The sequence below is a fragment of the Rhinatrema bivittatum genome, chromosome 5 (genome assembly GCF_901001135.1).
Source record: "Rhinatrema bivittatum chromosome 5, aRhiBiv1.1, whole genome shotgun sequence".
Taxonomy (NCBI): Eukaryota; Metazoa; Chordata; class Amphibia; order Gymnophiona; family Rhinatrematidae; genus Rhinatrema; species Rhinatrema bivittatum.
In genome coordinates, this window is record NC_042619.1 from 151483622 (window position 1) to 151500348 (window position 16727).

At 43.9% G+C, this 16727-nt stretch overlaps 1 protein-coding gene across 1 annotated transcript; it reads left to right on the forward strand.

Annotated features, from left to right (window-relative positions):
* The first annotated feature begins 4599 nt into the window (after positions 1–4599).
* Positions 4600–16214, forward strand: LOC115092260 (histidine protein methyltransferase 1 homolog). Its single transcript, XM_029603001.1, has 2 exons — positions 4600–4984; positions 14267–16214. The coding sequence occupies exon 2, from the start codon at positions 14411–14413 to the stop codon at positions 15491–15493; it is 1083 nt and encodes a 360-aa protein (XP_029458861.1). The 5' UTR covers positions 4600–4984; positions 14267–14410; the 3' UTR covers positions 15494–16214.
* The last annotated feature ends 513 nt before the right edge of the window (positions 16215–16727 follow it).

Below are 16727 nucleotides of genomic sequence, written 5' to 3' on the forward strand. Positions count from 1 at the left end.
CAAGAAATCATTCAACTTCCAGGGTCGATAACCAGAGGAGTCCCGAAACCCTGAGCCGACCCACCAAATTGGAGCATGGTCGGACCAGGAAATGCAACCCACCCCCGAAGAGGAGGCAGTACTCCGAAGAGAACTATCAATCAAAAAAAGGTCAATTCTAGTATATAAATCATGTGGGGAGGAATAATAGGTATAATCTCTATCGGCCTGATGCTGCTCACGCCATATATCAGTCAAATTCCAGTGGTCCATAAAACGACACAGAGCCTTTCTATCCACCGCAGAACGGTGAGCACCCAATTTGGAGCAATCAATCAGCGGATTAAGCACTAAATTAAAATCGCCCCCTACCACTAACTTCCCACAAGGAGAACTAAGCAATAAAGAATCCAGCTCCCGAAATAGCTCCCTTTGTAAAACATTAGGGCAATACACATTGACCAAAATCAAAAGTTCCCCACTAATGCGGACATGGACAATAAGGAAGCGCCCTTGGGCATCTCGATAAGTGGACTCCACCTGAGCCCCCAAGCCCTTATCAATAAAAATTCCCACCCCATTATACTTATGAGCAGGGGTGTTAGCAGCAAATATAATAGGGTCATATTGTGGAGCACGAACCAACCGCTCATCACACTTACGCAGGTGAGTCTCCTGGATAAATGCAATAGACGCCTTAAGTGAAAGCAGCTCTTTGAGTAAGACTGATCGCTTATAAGGGGAATTCAACCCTTTAACATTTAGGGATACAAATTTAACCCCTGCCATAAGTAAATAAAACCCTCCCCTTCCCTCTCGAGTAACCAAACAAATAACCATGCCCAAAAATCTGAACAGGAAGAATCTGCATAAAACACAACCCACCATACCACCCATGTCCTTCAATAGTCCTCAGGATTCTTGCACAACAATGATAAAGAAACAAAAAAAAAGAGCAAACTTCTCTTCCCCAACCCCACAATATATAGGCACCACCATAAACATGGTGTTCCATGGAGGGAGTGCAACCTACAGCCCCCTACCCTCGTTAATATAATAAAGAAAAAAGGAAAAAATCAAAGGCAGTCCAGGTTCGATCACGCAAACCGCTCAAATAACACTCAAATAAGAGCAGTCCAACAAACTTAGGAAGCTGATGGAACAGCAAAAGTCTCCGTTCAGGTGGGTTCCTCCAGGGCGACACCAAGATCCCCCGACCGACGCTTCAGCCTGGAACCCCGCTTGTCCATCCGCTGCCATTTCGGTTTGCTGACAGGATCCCTGGGTGGGCGCATCGCTGCAGGCGCCGGGGAACTCACAAAGCCCAGGGGCTCTAGTAACGGACAGGCCTCAGCCTCAGATGTTATACGAGACGTGGTCCCACTGATAGTAAATGCTAAACCACAAGGGTATAACCAGCGGTAGCGAATATTCTCCCGGCGTAAAAAAGAGGTCACCATTTGCAGGTCTCGGCGCTTCTTAAGCGTGGCCGGTGAAAGATCACTGTAAAGAGCAATCTCATGCCCCTCCCAGGAAATCTTGCCCATCTTGCGAGCTTGCTGCATAATTTTGTCCTTGAGGGCATAGCTATGAATGCAAGCAATAATGTCACGAGGAACATTTTTCCTAGGTGCCCCCAAAGAACGGTGTGCCCGGTCCAGAACCACATCAGCATCCGAGAGGGATTCCTCTTCGTCCCTAGCATTTAAAATGGCTTTACAAATTTTACGCACCACAAGGCCTGCATCTTCAAACCCCTCAATTTCAGGGACGCCACGAAATCGAATATTAGACCGCCGTGAGCGGTTTTCCAAATCTTCCAATTTGAGGGCTAGATCTTCATTATGTTGCCGCAACTCAGCCACATCAGATTTAAGAGAGGAAATATCCGCAGTTTGATCTTCCATCAGGCCCTCCGTATCCTCTACACGCTTTCCAAGCTCCAGAAGCTCCGTTTTAAAATCGGCAAGTGCTCCCTTCATGTCAGACCGCAGGGACTGAATATCTTTCTGGATCTCTTGGAACCAGAGCTGAAAATCCGCAATGGTAGGACTGCGATCCGCCCCGGGCGTCCCCATCGTCTCCGCGTGGGAGTCAGCTAGAGCGGCGGCCATTTTGGGTGCGTTCGAATCTGCTAGAGTCCGCAGGGCCGCGAAACGCGATCCGGATGCGTCGTAAGAGAAGACTTTTAAATCTATTGCTTTCTTCTTTGTCGTCATCCCCTACTTAAGCACGCTAGCACTCGGTGTTTGAGAACCAAGGAAAGCCGTCTAAAATGCTTTAACGAGGGGGTAAGGCAGGAGCTTCCAGCTCACACGTCTGGCTGCATCGGGTGACGTCACTTCCCCCCCCATCGGGTGACGTCACTTCCCCCCCTTGGGTGACGTCACTTCCCCCCCCCCTCAAACATTTCTACTGCTGCATGGGACTGGGGGGAAGGATTGACTCATTGAAATACCAACATTAAATAAAAACAAATTATGATTGCTACAAGGTTCACAGCAATAATAATAATGGTAATAAAGATCTCACAGACAGAAACTGCAGCAGCTACTCGATTAAAAGATGACTACCACCCAAAAAAGAGATCTAGGCGTCATAGTGGATAACACATTGAAATCGTCGATTCAGTGTGCTGCGGCAGTCAAAAAAGCAAACAGAATGTTGGGAATTATTAGAAAGGGAATGGTGAATAAAACAAAAAATGTCATAATGCCTCTGTATTGCTCCATGGTGAGACCACACCCTGAATACTGTGTACAATTCTGGTCGCCGCATCTCAAAAAAGATATAATTGCGATGGAGAAGGTACAGAGAAGGGCAACCAAAATGATAAGGGGAATGGAACAGCACCCCTATGAGGAAAGACTAAAGAGGTTAGGACTTTTCAGCTTGGAGAAGAGACAGGGGGGATATGATAGAGGTGTTTAAAATCATGAGAGGCCTAGAACGGGTAGATGTGAATTGGTTATTTACTCTTTCAGATAATAGAAAGTCTAGGGGACACTCCATGAAGTTAGCATGTGGCATATTTAAAACTAATCAAAGAAAGTTATTTTGCACTCAATGCACAATTTAACTCTGGAATTTGTTGCCAGAGGATATGGTTAGTGCAGGTAGTATAGCTGTGTTTAAAAAAGGATTGGATAAGTTCTTGGAGGAGAATCCATTACCTGCTATTAATTAAGTTGACTTAGAAAATAGCCACTGGTGTTAAAAGCAACGGTAACACGGAATAGACTTAGTTTTTGAGTACTTGCCAGGTTCTCTTGGCCTGGATTGGCCACTGTTGGAAACAGGATGCTGGGCTTGATGGACCCTTGGTCTGACCAGTATGGCATGTTCTTATGTTCTTAGGTGAATTTTAAAAGCCCTGTGTGTGCCAAAGCCGAGAGATATGCACACAAGTTGGGCCGGCGCGCTCCGAGCGGATTTTATAAGCCGCTCGACAATGCATGTATCTCTCGCTACACGCACAAGTCAAAAGTTTTGAAAAAGGGGCGGGGTGTGAGCATGGTCTGGGCAGGGCATGGGCATGTTAGGAGAAGGCCAAGAGGTGTACGTCTAAATACGCATGCAGGCGCATGCTGGGGTTCCCTGATGTGTAACTTTACTACTGCTGTGGATGGTAAGTAATAAAATAAAAATTTCTAGGCTAGTCAGTGGGATTTTAAGGGTTGGTGCTAACAGGAGGAAACGGAGGCTATTAAATTAGGGGGGGTTTCAAGTCCTATTCCTAAACTGGGTGAACTGGGAACAAACTAGGAAAATGGTGAATGGCATCTGCATGCATCCCTTATAAATTCCCCCCACTTACGTGGTAGAAGCGGCATTTGTGTGCATCCATTTAAAATTGGACACACATGAATGCGCATCCAGGCTATTTTATTATTTATTTATTTATTTATTTATTTAAGAGTTTTTTATATACCGGGGCACGTTAAAAAATATACGCGCATATGTTATAAAATGGATGCGTTTCTGAATGCGAGCCCGCAAACATGCGGACGTGTGTTTGTGCGCTTATTTAAAAGTTACCGTCTAAGAGCATAATCTTCAGCTGTCAGTTTTCCAGCTCTGCCTTGTTCCCTCAGCATTAACCACTTTTAGAAACAATAACAAAATATATAATAAATCTTTTTTTAACAAAAAGTAACAATCTGGATAATCTACTGCCACAGAGACTGCACTCCCTCTGAGACATCCAGAGCAAACAAATTGGCAATCACTTGAAAGGTACAAGCAGAGATGGCAGGGAAGCTGAGAGCAAAACTCAGCCTTTCCTTGAATGCCAGGTTCAGAGAGAATGTGCCCCTGGAGGATGTAGGAAGCCTCTCAGGTCCTCCAGAAAAAAAAAAATACTCATGATAAAACACAGACCCTCCTTATCTTGTGTGCTTCCTTCGGTTGCTATCAGTTTATCAAAGCAGAAGACTGCAATAAAGTTGCAGCTCCTGCCTTTTTTTTTTTTTATAATGCTAGCTATGATTGGTTCTTTCTCTTTGCGACTTCAGTAGTTTTTCCATCACAAAAGTAGCTAGATTAGGCTACTCCCCCCCCCCATCATTATGTGGAAAGAATATTTTTGTGCAGGTTGGGCGACTGGGCAGCTTAGTGTTAGCAGCTCTTTACGTTGCTGAGACCTTTTTTCTTTGCCTCCAGCAGCCCAGCCAGCAGTCGCAGAGTGATGACTCATCGGCAGCAGCCAATCAAAGGTGACCGGAAAGCAGGATAGTTGCAGAGGGCGACTGTGAATGCAGACCACGGCAAGAAGAGGAAGATATGTGTAATCTTATAGAGGACGATCTGTTTTAGCATTCTGTTTTCTGCTTTTTACCTCAGTGCTGCTTGTAGGTTTTGAGAAAAAAAAAGCTTTTTACGTTTGACCCTGAACCTGCTGTTAACTGCTGAATTCTCTCCTCATCTCCTCCCGGAGCTGCTGCCCTCCCCATTTTTCCTGCTAAAGCCTCTTAACCCAGCTGCTGCCTAGGAACGGGAAACAGAGGTAAGAGGCAAGATTAAGAGAATAAGTTTGTTTGTTTGTTGTTTTTTTTTTTTTTTGCCTCATTCAGGAATAGCTTCCTGGGAGAAGGAAGAAAGAGAAAGGCACTGTAGGATAGGTGGAGGACAAGATGGGGATTGAAAGGGGTTAGGGGGTGGGGAAGAGAATGTTTACCTCTGTCAGGAAGGAAAGAGGAATGTGGGGGAGTGAGGGGCAGAGAGGGCATGTGGGATGAGGGTCAGAAGAGGGAGGAGCAGAGGGGAAGTGTGATGGAGAGAGAAGGGAGTGGGGTGAGAGACAAAAAGAAAGAGGGGGAAAGTAAAGAGAGTATGGGGGAGGGGGGGCATGAGTAGAGTATGAGAGGCAGAGAGGGGAGCAGGGCCAAGATTAGCTTTCTTGTGCTCCTCTGCAAAGAACTATTGTGCCCCTCTCCCCTTCCTGCCCCCCTCCATGCGTTTAGTTTCTGTCCCATGCCTGAAAAAAAAAAAAAGCTCTGCTCCCTCCAGCGATCTAAACTTTAAAAACTGATTTGGGTTTATTGGATGTATTAATTGTCTTTTATTGTACTGTTTTCCTTATATTACTACATCAACTACATCCTGCTTTAGGAGATGTGCATCAGAATATTTTTTTTTGTTTTAAGTATGCCTGTTTGTTTTATGTTGTTGAATTATACTGACTTGTCTTCAGTTACATTGGTAATGCTATTGTAAACAATTCTTTATATTTTTGCAGGGAGGAGAGGCGCACAAACATTTTCCACTTTCTCATATTTACACATTCTCTAACACACATTCATTCTCTCACTCGCTGCTCACTCACACACTTCCTATATCTTATAGACACTCATTCTCACAAGCACACTCTTCTCTCATTCACACACATGTTCTCTTCCTAATTTTCATTAAAGGACCATAATGCTTTCTCCCTCACTCATTTGCTGTCCCTCCCTCCCTCCCTCACTCCTCTCTCCCTCCCTCCCTCACACGCTCTTTCACATACACACTCTCTTTCACATACACACTCTCCCTTTCTCTCACATACACACACTCTCATTCACATACACACATGCACTATAGAATGGGCTACACAGGTACACTGCCTCCTGGCTTCTTTTGAGTGCCACCCCCTACTCCTGGTTCTGCTTCAGGATTCCTACAGCAACGAAATATCTAATATATGGCTCCTGCAGTCCTGGAAGTAGGTCTTGTAAGAACAATGTGCCGGATTTTAAAAGCCCTGCGCGTGTAAATCCGGCCGGATTTACGTACGCAGGGCACTTGCGCGCCGGTGCGCCTATTTTGCATAGGCCGCCGGCACGCGCATAGCCCCGGGACGCGCGTAAGTCCTGGGGCTTCGTAAAAGGGGCGGTTCGGGGCGGGTCCGGGGGCGTGGCACCGGCCCGGGGGCGTGGTCGAGGCCTCCGGACCAGCCTCCGGGTCGGGTGATGGCGCGCCAGCAGCCCGCTGGCGCGCGCAGATTTACACCTGCTTTCGGCAGGCGTAAATCTGCCAACAAAGGTAGGGGGTGGGTTAGGTAGGGGAAGGGAGGGGAAGGTGAGGGGAGGTGGAAGGAAAATTCCCTCCGAGGCCGCTCCGATTTCGGAGCGGCCTCGGAGGGAACAGGCAGCGCGCGCCAGGCTTGGCGCGTGCAGGTGGCACTAATGTGCACCCCCTTGCGCACGCCGACCCCGGATTTTATAAGATACACACGGCTACACGCGTATCTTATAAAATCCAGCGTACTTTTGTTCGTGCGTGCGTAAATTTATAAAATCTGCCCCAATGTGTAATATACTGGGCACTGCAGCAGCCATACTTTAGTGGCGAAAAACAAAAACAAAACAGACACCACAAGTATAGAGGAGCCAAACTTTAGGACTTAAGAACATAAAACTTGCCATACTGGGTCAGACCAAAGGTCCATCAAGCCTAGTATCCTGTTTCTAACAGTAGCCAATCCAGGTCAGAAGTACCAGACAGTATCCCCAGGGGTAGATAGATCCAATCTGCTTACCCCAGGGATAAGCAGTAAGCAGTGAATTTCTGTAGTTCTATCTTATTAATGGTTTATGGACTTTTCCTCCAGGAATGTCCAAACCCTTTTTAAATGCTTCATTTAAATGCATCTACACTAATAACTTTCAGCATTTCCTCTGGCAATGAATTCCATAGCTTAATTATGTTTTGAGCAAACAACTGATTAATGTTTAACTTGTTCCATTCGACTCATTATTTTATACACATCTATCATATCTCCCTTCATCAATCTCTTCTCCAAACTGAAGAGTTCTAACCTCTTTAGCCTTTCTGCATAGGGTAAGAGTTCCATCCCCTTTATCATTTTGGTTGCCCTTCTCTGAACCTTTCTAATTCTGCTATTTTTTTGTTTGTTTGTTTTTGAGATTTGGACAATACTGCATACAGTACTCAAGATGAAGACACACCATGGAACATTACAGAAGCTTTATGATATCCTCTATTTTTATTCTCCATTCCTTTCATGATAATTCCTAGCATTCTATTTGCTTTCTTGGTGGCTGCTGCACACTGAGCAGAATATTTCAATGTATTATCAACAATGATGCCTAGATGCTTTTCCTGAATGGTGCATTGTGTAACTATAATTTGGGTTACTCTTCCCTAAATGTATCACTTTACACTTGTTCCCATTACATTTAATTTGACCTTTGCATACTAAGTCTCCCAGTTTTGCAAGGTCCTCTTGCAGTTTCTCACAATAATCTTGTGATATAACAACTTTGAATAATTTTGTGTCATTGGCAAATTTGATTACCTAAATTGTTGTTTCCATTTCCAGGTCATTTATAAATATATTAGAAAGTAGTAGTCCCAGAACAGATTCCTGTGGCACTACACTACTCACCTTTCTCCATTGGGAACATTTACCATTTAGCCCAACTCTGTTTTCTGTCTTTTAACCAGTTTGCAATCCACATTCCCTGTACGTACCAGGATCAGTCCAGACTGCTGGGTTATGCCTCCCGTCCAGCAGATGGAGTCAGAGAGAAACTGAAAAGGCACCACCTATATACCCTGGTGCGCCCCCCTGCGATCCTTCAGTATATCTCTGACTCCAGCAGATGAGAGAGCATAACCTGTGGTCCTGATCTACTGAAAAAAAAACAAACACAGAAAGTTTATTGAGAGGAGTGAGGTGCTCCACTATTTCAGGTTTGATTGAAGTTATCTAAGAGGCAACTGTGACTAGAACTCGAGAAAAGCTGAAGTGAGGAGCCATAGCAGGCAAGGCAGGGCTCTGCCCTGAAGCCTTTCCCCGGAGTACATTTTGCCCAGCCCAGTGAGAGGAGGGGGAGTATTCATCGGTGGGCCGGTCACTTCCCCCTCCGCCTCCAGAGAAGCCCATCCCTCGGAGAAAGTTGGCAGAAGGAGTTTCTCCTTTCTGCAGGCTCCAAGCGTTTTCAAAGTTTGTAAAAAAAAAAAAAAAAGTGCTGCATTGCTAGCTGCCGCGGAAAGCGCTGTTGATTTGAAAAAAACAAAACGAGGTGTTTTTACTAATTCCTTGCCTGCTGTACTCTCTGGGTCTCCGGAGGGGGTGGCCTGCCACCCGTCCCTGTTTCGCGCCGTTTCACGCTCATTTCGCTTCAGGGCAGTGCCCAGGGGACTCATGTGTGTCGCGTGCGGGGAGTTGGTGCTCCAGCTCTCACGTGAAGGCCTCTGTTCCCGGTGCATTCCCGGGGATGAGGGGCCTTCGCGGAGAGCAGCCCTGACCGAGAAGTCACTCCCTTCGCGGCTGATCTCCTCGGGTGGCATCGTGGGAGCGTTCCCGAGTGCGGAGGCGGCGGCCATTTTGGATCGCGCGGCGGCCATTTTAAATCGACCCGGTCGTGAAATGGAGCTGTCAGATGAGGATGATGGTCCCCTCTCCCCACCGGAGTTAAGTCCTCCCAGAGGGGAGAAGGGAGTCGCCCAGATCTCTGGTCAGGCCAGATCAATTTGTGACAAGAGAAAGGGGGAGAATGCCAAAAAAGGGTGAGGAAAGAAGAGGGGATAATGTAGTTCAAGGATACTTGCAGGAGCAGTGTATGACGTGAATGTTGGGGAAATGAGGGATGTGGATGCTTGAAGGAGATGTGATGCAAAACAGGATGAATGCTTCTGGGGGCAGTGTCATGAAAAGGGATTAATGCTGCAAGAGTTGGGGGGGGGAGGGGGAATAGCAGAAAGAGAAGCTTGGGGAAGATGGTTTCTCTCCCCATCTCCCTGAAGTCAGCAATGCAAATTGGACTATGTTGCACTTTATTCCTTCCCAAGGTCCATGCTGCCACCTGTTCTGTAATAGGTATGAGGGAACCAAGACTTGGATGAGGGAAACAGAGGGAGGGAACGAGGGCTGGGATAGGGTGTTGTATGAGTCATGTAGGGGGTGTAGAGAGGCATGAGCGAGACTGGGTTGGGGACAGAAGGGGGTTCAAAAGAATGGAAAGGAGTGTGAGAAAGCTAGGGGAAAAGGGTATGTAAGCAAGAAAGTCAGTGGTGGTGATTGGGGAGAGAGTGAAAAAGTAGAAATGGTGATGAAAGGATGTGTGGTGAGTAGAAGATAAAGGGAGGGAGCAGCGTATCACTAGTTGTACAAAGGGAAGTGTTAATGTTGGAGCCGCAGAGCCCCTATCATTGTTATTGAAGCATTTAGGGAACGTTATAGTGGTGCTGCCAAGAGAGACACTGGTAGAAACAAAATAAGGAATTGAGAGATACTGATTTGGATAAGAGAGAGAGACAGCTATTGGGCACAGTATGATGGAGAGAAAGAAGGAGATGCTGGTCACAGTGTGGGAGGATTGAGAAAGATGCTGGTAGGGCAGGATGGGGAAATTGAAAAAGAGGAGGATTGAGAGAGAGATAGACAAGTAAGGGACAAGCTGGGAGAATTGAGGGAAGCTAGTGGGAACAGGATGTGATTGAGAGAGACTGGTGAGGACAAGTTTTGGGGATTGACAGAGACTGCTGAGAACAGAATGGGGTTGAGAGAAAGCAGTAGGGACAGGGTGAGAGGACTGAGAGAGGGAGAGATGCTTCTTGGTACATGGACACCCTGATATTCTGTTACACTCCACCAATCTGATCTTTCCTATCTTTTTGATACAATTTTTGTACCCTGGTATCATGGTGTCTTATTGGTTATCCTTCTTCCATCAGGTCTCTGAGATGCTAATTATATCTATCTCTTCATCCAATACTATACACTCTTAACTCTCCAACCTTATTTTTTTAGACTTCTGGTATTTGTATACAGACATTTTAAAGTATGTTTTTGTTTGTATTGATAGGGGTAATTTGGAATATTTCTGCTCTCTCTTCTTTACTTAAAGTCACCTGATTCATTTTGGCATTTATTTCAACCTCTCTACTGGTATGCCCTAGGTTCCCTGTTTTCTTAGTATCTTTCAAGATACATCATTCCGAACCATGCACTTCTGAGCGACTGTCAGCTGCCCACCCCCCCACTTTCTTTGCCACTGGAATAACTCAAGTCATTTTGCTGACACAGCGATACTGCTCTGCCTATAGCCCACCCTGCTGCTCTCAACCTCGCTTTTGGCTATGCTGAAGCGACACATCAGCAGTTTGGAACCAGGAAAAAAATAATACTGCTGGGATCTACATTTGCTCCCTTATGTGGGCGTGCCTTATTTATTTATTAATGTATATAACCACATTCCTTTACAGTAAATGGCTTAAATCTGTTGTACTTCATGCTTATGGACCTTTGCTTGGCGCTCCTCTTCAGAAGATATCAGCTCCAGGTGCCACAGCCCAGCACCTTCTTGGTCTTCCCATGCTGGCCCATCACTGTGATCGGACCCGCCGGAAGGCAGGTACCCGATCACTGCCTCTAGGCCCCACACCGGGCCAATGCCGACTGCAGTCTGCTGCCCCTGCCCCCCTGGGGTGTCACCCCGAGCAATTGCATAGTATGCCCACCCAATAGCACTGGGCCTGGAGGATAATAGGGCTTGAGATGGTGGGGATGGGCGAGATGGGGAGACCATTGGGCACACTGTACATGGAGAAAGAAGATTGAGAAGGGGGAGTTGTAGAGGTGTTATGCTGAGGATGTATAGTCCCTATTGTTGCTTTTTTGTTTTCTTGCAACCCCATCCTCTGTCAAAACTGGTTAAAAAATGTAGTTGCTGAGGGGGTATCTTGCTATATTAGGATTTCAAATTAACGTTAGAAAGTCTTGACTTTTCCCAATTGGACTAAGAGTAATGCCAGAGTGTCCAGATGATGATGTGGTAAGGGAGGATTTCAATATTTATTGTATTTTTGCAGTTTTGTATATCTACCTGTTGACATACTGTAAATACACTACAAGTTTGTATGTTTTAATACATCAAAAATAAAATAATTGTTGAAAATTCCATTTATATTAGCTTTATTTGGTCCTCTGAAGATTGATCTGTGTTTGATCTTAAGACTTCCCTTTACTCAGTTACTTGGGCTACAAATCTATTTAAAATCTGGCAACAATGGCCAGAGGAAAACTTGCTCTCTGGCACTCTCCTGCGGCACTCAAGCCTAAGAAATTCTCACTTTTATTTTGCTTCAAGACGTACTCCGTAAGTAGGGAACCCGATGGAAATTTTAGAGCTGTGAGAAAACCGCTAGATTTGTAGCTGAAGTTGTTTAAAAAAAAATGCTAAATTAGTTGCATGCACAGTTCTAAAGTCATTGTCTGGTTCAAAAGCTCAACAAATCCTAGTGACAAAATCGCTAAATTGACAACACAGCTCATACATGCCCACCCACCCATCCTGGAGAAAAAAACATTGGTAGCAGTATGATGACACAATCCTTTCATGAACTGCTTCTGCAGCCAGGCAATAAGAGGAGGACAGCAACCTTGCAGCTCCCCGGGTGCATTCTCCTCTGCCTTCTGCTCCTCCCTTGCAGGGTCCAACGTCGCATTTTGAATCGTACGGCTTAACGTGCAATGCTTGGGCCAGGCAAGGGAGGAGGAGGAGAACGTGCCCAGGGAGCTGTAAGTCTACTCCTCCTTTTCCTGTTTGACTGCAGGAGCAGTTAGTGAAGGGATGGCTGGGGGCGAGGGAGGGTGTTGAATGGAGTGAACTGGCTTTGGAAGAGGGGATAAGGGAAAGGAGGGATGGTGTTTCCTTTCCCACTCCCTCCCATTCTTTCTTCCTCCACCTGCATCCCTAGTCCTCCCTCTTTTCTCCTTTCCACCTCTCCATCCCGATCCCACCTTTCCTCATTCCCTTTCCCTCCCTGAATCCCCCATCCTTTTTCCTTCTCCTTTTCTGTGCCTCTGTCCTCCTCCATCCCTTATCTCTCTACCCCTCCTGCTTAAGATTCCGTCTTCATTTCCCTCCTCTGCAATCTCTTCCCATTCCTAGATCCCGGCTCCAATCACTAAAATCCATTTTCCTCTAAGAATCAAATAAATTAGCTAGATGCAGATATGATTATTTATATAAAGTAAAAAAAAAATGTACATAAGAACATGCCATACTGGGTCAGACCAAGGGTCCATCAAGCCCAGCATCCTGTTTCCAACAGTGGCCAATCCAGGCCACAAGAACCTGGCAAGTACCCAAAAACTAAGTCTATTCCATGTTACCATTGCTAATGGCAGTGGCTATTCTCTAAGTGAACTTAATAGCAGGTAATGGACTTCTTCTCCAAGAACTTATCCAATCCTTTTTTAAACACAGCTATACTAACTGCACTAACCACATCTTTTGCCAACAAATTCCAGAGTTTAATTACATTCTTTAAATTGCTAATTATGCAAAGTTATGCAAATTTGTCAATTGCCACAAAATCTTGCAAAATCTGCCGCAGGATCCTGGGGGCTCTGACCGTAGTTTCCTTTTCAAGCAGGACGCTTGCCGGAGCAGGGGTGCATGGCTTCCACCAGAACGCGTGCATTCTGGTCCCATTCCACACACACAATGTGGTGGTGTTCTCCGCCTTTCTCTGCAGCGAGGTTCAGTGATATTCCGAAGCTTGATAGGAAGAAGAGTATTGATGAGTAGAACTTAGCAATTAATGACAGACCATAGAGTTAATCAGAAATCGTGGAAGTGGGAGAGAAGAGGCTGGGTTGTTTTTCTTTTTCTTGTTTTTAGTGTGCATTGATGTTTAGATGAGTTTCATGGGTACTTTAAAGTAAATGAGTTAGTAATTCAGATTAGTAGAGATAAGAGAGACGCCGGTTTTGGGAGGTTTTTGGATATACTTCATAATTGCAAGAATCATAGGTGGTAACAGGAGATGAGAATCACTAGATCCACCCAGCATACCTGTTTGTGCCTGCCTACTCTGCTGCCATAGATGTGTTGGATATGTAGTGTTTTCCCTTCCTTGCTTTGTCATTAAGATCCCTTTTTATTAGAGATGTGAATCGGAACCAGAATCGGTTCGGATTTCAGTTCCGATTCACATCTCTACTTTTTATCCGTCCCAAACAAGCTTGAATTCTGCCACTGTTTTGGCTACTTGTATAACAGATTTTAAGCCCTGTGGGGATAGGGAAATACCTACAGTACTTGAATGTAATCTGCTTAGAAGTGCTGAAAAAAAGGGCAAAAAGCAGAATATAAAAATAAAATTCTATCTCCTCTGGTGGAAGTCCTTTTCCAAGGGACCATCACCACCTCAATGGAAAAGTATTTTCTTCCTTTCTTTTTGAGCCTCCCTCCCTTGTCCTGAAACTTCTCATCTATGCAAAATGCAGTCTGCTTAATATACATCTTTAGCTTTTTCATGTCATTTATTTCCTTTTATTGACTGTTTATATAAATAACAAATCTAGAAAAGAAGAGTACAAAATCCATGAACAAATCATGTACAAAGCCTTAAAAGATACTGATCCCTTAACCTCTCTGATCAGGAGATTAGAGGGGTTAGCTTGACCCCCTTGGATCTGCCAAACTTACTTGACATGCAGCATTATGATATTCACTAAAGATGATGACAGTGTCCGTAAAATCTGCAGTGTAACTATCACCCTTCCCTTAGAAGCTCAACTCACCAAAGGTTGGATTTGTCATGTATTTATTTTTCCATTTGCTCTGTAATAGGAGAGCGCTCTTGGTAGATTGGGTCTTGCAGTGCCTTTTGAACAATTCAGAATGAGGCTGTTAGGTTGGTTGCATGAGAGGGAATGCTTTGGTTGCTTCTATTGTTTGCATAAGATATATATGTGTTCATTTCGATCTGTAAATGAAATGAATCCTGATGTTTGGAATAACAACTTTTTGTCTTTCTTATTTGACAGGGACTTTTGCATGAAAATGTTACCGGAAATGGAGAGTATGTAAGAATGATCTGTGCAACTATTGTACGCTGGAGTTCTGTGATTCTTCTGGTGTGAAGACCCATATTATGCCTTTGGATAAAAATGCATGAACTTTAAAAGAAAATGGCATTCCAATTTAATTTTGCCATAGATGGTGCTGAAAAATTGGAACGTGTTTGTAAAACAGACGAAAGTCTGGGCTTTAGGGATAATCTCGCAGTGCCAGACAATAAGGAGGAATCTGTAAGGCAAAAGACACAGCTTGCAGTTCCTGAAAAGCAACAGCAGCAAGGTATGCATGCGCAGAAAGCAACCAGTGATATAGCTACAAGCAATCAAGAAATAAAAGAACCCGAGTCTGCAGAAAAGCAATCATGCCTAAAAATTGCCAAAGAGCATAGTGTTCCAAGAGATGTCAGTGGAGTATTGGAAAAAAAAGTTATGGAAGTCATGCCAGGTCTGCAGTGCGTCAGTGTTTCTGCATTGGAAGTGTCTTTGCCCGACAGCAACAGGCATGCAGAAGACATAGTATCCAACACAGTGTCTTCCCAATCTGATCTCATCTCTGGCATCTATGAGGGAGGGCTGAAGATCTGGGAATGCACTTTTGATCTTCTAAATTATTTGGCGGATAAAGACATGCAGTTTGTTGACAAAAAAGTGTTAGATCTTGGCTGCGGAGCAGGGCTGCTGGGTATTACTGCATTAAAGCGAAAAGCAAAGGAAGTACATTTTCAAGACTACAATGGCACTGTCATTGATGAAGTGACACTGCCAAATGTGTTACTTAACAGTGATATTGAAGCAAAAGGGGATAATCGGGACCCTTATGAGCCCGGCTCAAAAAGATGTAAAAAATCAAGTGCAATTCAAGGACTGCTGTCTAGGTGCCGATTTTTCTCAGGTGAATGGTCGCAGTTCAGTCAGTTGGTTCAGAATGAAAAATATGATATCATTCTTACATCAGAGACCATTTACAATAATAACTATTATAGTGCTTTGCATAGCACCCTTGCTGCGTTACTGGATCGGAATGGCCTTATATATTTAGCTAGTAAAGCACATTACTTTGGAGTTGGAGGTGGTGTTCATCTTTTTGAGAAATTTGTGGAGGCAAGAAATATGTTCAGTGTTAAAACTGCCAAGGTCATTGATGAAGGTCTTCAGAGGTTCATTATTGAAATGACTTTTAAAAATATCACATAATGCATTTAAGCAGAGAAATTAACTAACTGGGGTCTGTTTTCAAGAGTTTTTATTTCCCAAAATGTATAGAAGAGATCAAAGGTTTTCAAGCTGCACATTTCTGAAATGATACAAAAAAAAAAATATATATATATGGCACAAGAATACATTTCCATGGGACAGAGCCTAATATATATGAAGCCAAACTGAATGTGTGTTGGGATTTTTGGATCATACGAGAAAATGCAGTGGGTCGAATATTCCCAGATGTTTGCCTGCTGGTACAATTAAAAAAAAATAATAGAATGGAGGCCAGTATGTTTTTGATAAATTAACTGTTGAATTTTGTTTGTGGTTTTTTTTTTTCTTCAATTGGAGAATTGTACATTTTTTGTGCTTATTGTCTTTTGAGTATATATTTAGCAATAACCATGACTTCCTTTTTTATTATTTTACATAAAACCAGTGGAATTAGCAGAAATCTGAAATTCATGAGCAGTAGTTTCAGTTCTCAATGCTTCACCCTTAGCCCCTGATGCAGTAGCAAGGTTGAAGTCTTGACGATTTGCATTATTGTTCCCATGGTTAAAGCATGTGCTAACTCAATCTTAAGTGGGTGTTAATGTGTATCCAGTGCATGCATATGTACTCTTTCTTTTTTTGGTAGTTTGAAAGAGTATATTCTTAAAAACAAAATTATATATTTTAACATATTCCTAAAATAAAAATAATTAAATTATTAGAATAGATTAATGGATTGAGTTATTGCCTCCATGGAGGTAGGCAGATGGTTCGCAGAAGAGAAACCAATCCATTGCTTTGGGAATTTAGAGTTTTAATGTACATTTAAATGCAGAAAAATGTAATTTAGATTGACCTAATCTATCATTAGGTATTGGATACACAAGCATTGAAAAATGTTTAGGGAAGCAGCCAAAACTTTTAGGAGCCAGGAAAGAAAAACATATTTGCTTTTCATTTAACAAAATTTAGTGTTTACTGTGCTATTGATAGTCTGGGGGAAAGAGTTAAATATATGCTCTTTGAGATGTATTGGCAGTAGGAGGGTTTTAAAACAAATATATTTTCCTCTTATTTACTTTCCTTTCTCAGCCTCATCCCCTCATGCCATCTTCTTACTCTTTCTTCTTTGCTTCCTTCTATCACTTCCCTCCCATTTCCACCTGGTAGGACAGCACCGTTCTAGGTCACATGTTTTGATCACCCCATGCTGGGCTGAAGTAGCACATAGTGT

Coding starts and splice junctions, on each gene's coding strand:
- LOC115092260 (XM_029603001.1), top strand. CDS start 14,411: ATGGCATTCCAATTTAATTTTGCCATAGATGGTGCTGAAAAATTGGAA.